Below are 4824 nucleotides of genomic sequence, written 5' to 3'. Positions count from 1 at the left end.
CCAGAGAGGGAGGCCAACTGACTTCTTGGACTACTCTGCTACTTTGCTCTATTTGGTAACTGGTTACACCGGTTGCCTAATTTGAGAGTCAAATTATTTAAATAACTTAGTTATGACCTGGTTATGAAGTAATATGGTATAAGTAAATAATTGAATATAACTAAGTTATGAGTTAATATGATGGTAGTTATGACTAATATGGTATTGGTTATGATACAAAATCATATAAGTTCATAACTAAATGTATGGTACATCTAAATGTACCATAGCATCACCGGAAAATAAGTCGAACATTATGATAAATATCGATAATTTATTTTATGGACTTTTTGTATTGTGCGTATCAGGTGTAAATAAGTCCAACATTATGACAATTATTACCCCTTTCTTTGGGGTAATAATATTAAAGAATGGTGACCAAAGACCAAGTAGACGGAAGGGATACCTTTGAAATTATGCTATGGATATAGAAGTCTTTGCTGAAAGGTACAGATTGACTTTAAAGTCTTTTCCTTTGCCTAAAAGAACACTTTTGGTCTTTGTTTTTTTATTCATTCACTCCCATCTACCCAAATCGAGCTTGATCTATCAATCAATGGCTTGTGCTCTACCTCATCATCTACTCTTCCTCTTCTTGTTACTCTTCCTCCTGCCATTTTCTATTGTTGCTCAGACTAAGGGTACCGTGGCTGTGGGTACATCTATCACTGCAAATTACAACGACACCCTATGGCTGTCACCCTCTGGTGTTTTTACATTTGGGTTTAAACCACTTGAGGAAAATAATCTCTTCCTGCTTTCCATATGGTATTACCAAATACCAGACCAAACCAATGTCTGGTATGGTTATGACGGTGTCCCTGTCTCAATTGGATCTGAACTAGGCCTAACTATTGGCAGAGGACTAGTGCTCAATGACCTTGAAGGCAAAGAATTGTCGAAGTCTCAACCTATTCTCAACAATGTTGCTTATGGTTTTATGAATGACACTGGAAACTTTGTACTTGTGCACAGCGATTCTGTCAATCTATGGGAGAGTTTCAAAAATCCAACTGATACCATGCTGCCTACACAAATTATGGACTCCGGTGGGGTAATATTTTCTCGCCTTTCGGAGACCAATTTCTCGAAGGGAAGGTTTCAATTCTGTTTGTTCCAGGATGGGAATCTTGTCCTTAATACTAGAGACATCACTACCAATTTTGCTTATGATGCTTATGATCCTTCCAATGCATCCAATTCTGGTTACCAAGTGATCTTCAACGACACAGGATTCATGTACATATTGAGAAGGAATAATCAAAGAATCAATCTCACACCACAAGGTATATTATTCCCAGCTACTGAATATTATCACAGAGCAACTCTTAATTTTGATGGCATTTTCACCCAATATTATCATCCTAAGAGTTTCAATAGCGGTACGAAGTGGACTTATATTTGGTCAAAGCCTAATAATATATGTGTTGATATTCATGGAACCGAAGGCAGCGGGACTTGTGGGTTTAACAGCATTTGCAGACTCAATGATTATGAAAGGCCAGATTGTAAATGCCCGCCAGGGTATTCCTTACCTGATCCAATCAATACGTATAGAAGCTGCAAGCCAAATTTCGTACAAAGCTGTTTAGAAAATGACATCAATTCTGCGGAAGATATCTATGGTTTTGAGATACTAATCGATACTGATTGGCCAACATCTGAATATGAACAGTTGGTACCTGTGACTGAAGCGTAGTGCAAAAGGTCTTGCATCAATGACTGTTTTTGGCCTGTTGCCATTTTGAGAGGAGATAGTTGCTGGAAGAAGAAGCTGCCACTTTCAACTGGGAGAGAGGACTGTGTTGTTAATGGTCAAGCTTTCATGAAGTTTAGGAAAAGAGATCTTCCTCTATAACAGCCTCCTCTGATTCCTCCGCAAACTCTTCCTTCTCCTCCGATTCCAAAAACAAAGAAGAACCAGGGGACGTTAATTCTCGTTGGATCAGTTCTATTGGGTAGCTCTATGTTGATTGGTGCTATTTGCTTGCGCTTTTTCCTCATCTACCACAAGAAAATCATAAAAAGTCATCATGGCAATCACAGTGCTATGGAGACTAATCTTTGTTGTTTTACTTACGAATAAGAGAAGGAATTCAAAACTGAAGTAAATGTAATTGGGTAGACATATCACATGAATCTGGTCCGATTGCTCGGATTTTGTGATGAAGGACAACATCGGGTGTTAGGCTTCGTTTGGGATATGGGTTGGCTTTATAGTTTTTTGGACTTTTTGACTATAGTCTGGGGCTAAAAAGTCTCGTTTGGGATAGATTTTTTTGACTTTTTTGACTTTTGTGAAAAAAAAAATGAAATAATTATGGTTTAGATGCGACATTTTGTTTTATTTTGCTAAAAAGCCTATTTTATTTTTTGTGAATATTTTAGCCAAAAAGCCTAAAAACCTTCTATGCCAAACGAAGGCTTAGTGTACGAGTTCATGAGCAATGGGACTTTAATAAGCTTTCTCTTTGGGGAAAAGAAGCCAAGTTGGAACCAAATGACCCAAATTGCATTGGGGATTACCAGAGGACTTGTGTACCTGCAAGAAGAATGTAGTACCCAGATCATCCATTGTGATATAAAGCCTCTGAACATACTTCTGGATGATTATTACAATGCTCGGATTTCTGACTTTAGGTTAGCTAAACTTCTGATGTTGAATCAGAGTAAGACCAATCCTGCTACTATTAGAGGGACAAAAGGGTATGTTGTTACAGAGTGGTTCAACAGCAATCTAATTATTGCAAAGGTTGATGTCTATAGCTATGGTGTGTTGCTACTGGAGATCATTTCTTGTCGAAAAAGCTTCAGTGATTTGGAGGTTGGTGAAGAAGAGAAAGTAATTCTGACTTGTTGGGCTTGTGACTACTTTCAGGAAGGAAAATTGGATACTTTGGTTGAAAACGATATGAAAGCGTTAAACGACTGGAAGAGGCTAGAGAGATTTCTAATGGTTACCATTTGGTGTATCCAAGAAGATCCATCTCTGAGGCCTACAATGAGGAAGGTCACCTAGATGCTTGAAGGAGTTGTTAAAGTTGACAAGCCTTCATGTCCATCTCAATTTTCTTTTATTAGTTACGCTTGCTTTTATTGCTCTGCTATAGTTGTTCTATTGTGCACGTTGTTCACTAAAAAATAATATATGGTCATTTAATTTGTGTGTTGTCTCTAGTAAGAGAGCTCTTTAATTGAGCATATAGTGTATGGTTAACTTAGCGAAGTTTGAGAGTACAGGCAGGCTCATCGTGTATTGGCAGGTTCTGTCTTGTGTTGTTCCTGTTATATGGCATGGACTCCAATTTATATTATTAGAAAGTACTCACTGAAACTCTCTATATTTCAAAGGAAAGACTTAAAACAATTTTTGGGATAGTGAGATAGGATGGTTTGATGACCTCAAACAATTGAAACATTTTGTTAATACTCGTAGAGAATGAAAACTTCAACAATTTGGTTTTGCTAAAGAGATAGTATGTAGCGATCCCAGTTTCGATCCTTCTTTCATGTTTTGCCACTTCGACTAGGCAGGTCAGGGATCGAGCTGCCCAGTTAGCTCACAGGGGTCCAAGGGGCAACGCCCCCGAAGCAAAAATACAAAATGCATTCGAAGTTGCTTAAGCCGCACATGCAGAAAACATGGGAGGGCTTGTTTAGCTACTGCAATAAATGCAGATGCGGGGGTGCAAGTGTGAGAGAAGCGCCACACGTGCAGTGGCAGGTGAGTCTGAAATTTTAGTCTTTTCTTGTCTTTAAGCTGAGTATATCTCACTCTTGTTAGGTCTCTCTCTCTCTAAAAACCCTTTCCTCTTCCTTCTCTCTAAATTTTCCTACACCAAATTGGATCAAAACCTTGATTTCTCAAGATCCATTAGAGTTCTGCCATAGTTTCTTCATCAACGTTGGTTAACTTCTCGAGGGCTTCGTTATGTGCAATGAAGATCGAGTTTGGACACTGTTGATTTTTGGGGTTTCATCTCATTTCTTCTTCAAAACTTGAGGTAGGGATTTTCTTAGAGTTATATATATATATATATATTTGCAAGATCTATATGATTTTCGAAATCATATTTCGATAGCTTTGAAAATTGATTGTTGCTCTTTTAAAATGATCTTATGGGTTTTGATCTTTGTTGATTGAAGAAAAGATGATTTTGGAAAGTTTTCTTTCAAAAGATTTGAGTTGTATAGTTTTGGTGAGAAAACTTGGAATTTGGGGATTTTATTTAGAGATTGAAAATCCGTGAATGATATTGTTATATTTATTTTGTGTATCAAAATAAATGGATGCTTGGAAAATTTCTTATTTATATTAATATAAATGATGAATTTCAGTGAATATGAGAATTATTGTTCATTTTGGAAATTATTGTTCGAAATGTTGAAATAGTCTTCAAATGACTAATTGTTGAGGATACTTGAGAAAAAGGAATTTTGTTTTTTCTTGGATGATGAATTCGAATAAAAGTATTTATATTCATCTTGTGTTATTGGCATATCAATTCATTTGATTACATTAAGCTTTGAAAGTTGATTTGAAAACTTGTATTGAGAAAAGAATGTTGAGAAACAAGTTTCCATGAATTGGTTTTGGGGTAAATACAGTGGTAAGTCTTGACAGGTGGTGTAGATGAAATTGAATGGGTGTTGAGCCTTCCAGTTAATACTGGTAAAAATGACAGATTATAGGTGTCGAGCCTTTCGGTTAATACCGGTAAAAATGACAAATCGGTAGTACTTATATAGTCTACTTGCAGACACCGACCTAGGGATTACCAGAGT

At 36.9% G+C, this 4824-nt stretch overlaps 1 protein-coding gene and 1 pseudogene across 1 annotated transcript; both read left to right on the top strand.

The window, feature by feature from the left end:
* Nucleotides 1-517: 517 nt before the first annotated feature.
* On the top strand, nt 518-2435 carry LOC145814190 (G-type lectin S-receptor-like serine/threonine-protein kinase LECRK3). Its single transcript, XM_082910734.1, has one exon. It carries the CDS (start codon nt 596-598, stop codon nt 1736-1738), a length of 1143 nt encoding a protein of 380 aa, XP_082766860.1. The 5' UTR covers nt 518-595; the 3' UTR covers nt 1739-2435.
* LOC145814148 (G-type lectin S-receptor-like serine/threonine-protein kinase LECRK2) lies at nt 2427-3184 on the top strand (annotated as a pseudogene).
* Nucleotides 3185-4824: the final 1640 nt, after the last annotated feature.

The sequence above is a fragment of the Camellia sinensis genome, unplaced genomic scaffold, assembly GCF_055761805.1.
Source record: "Camellia sinensis isolate YWXY unplaced genomic scaffold, ASM5576180v1 Unanchor1, whole genome shotgun sequence".
NCBI lineage: Eukaryota > Viridiplantae > Streptophyta > Magnoliopsida > Ericales > Theaceae > Camellia > Camellia sinensis.
This window is presented reverse-complemented; position numbering and strand designations above follow the sequence as displayed.

Bases quoted from the DNA above. Each gene is read 5' to 3' on its own strand.
- LOC145814190 (XM_082910734.1), top strand. From the start codon at position 596: ATGGCTTGTGCTCTACCTCATCATCTACTCTTCCTCTTCTTGTTACTC.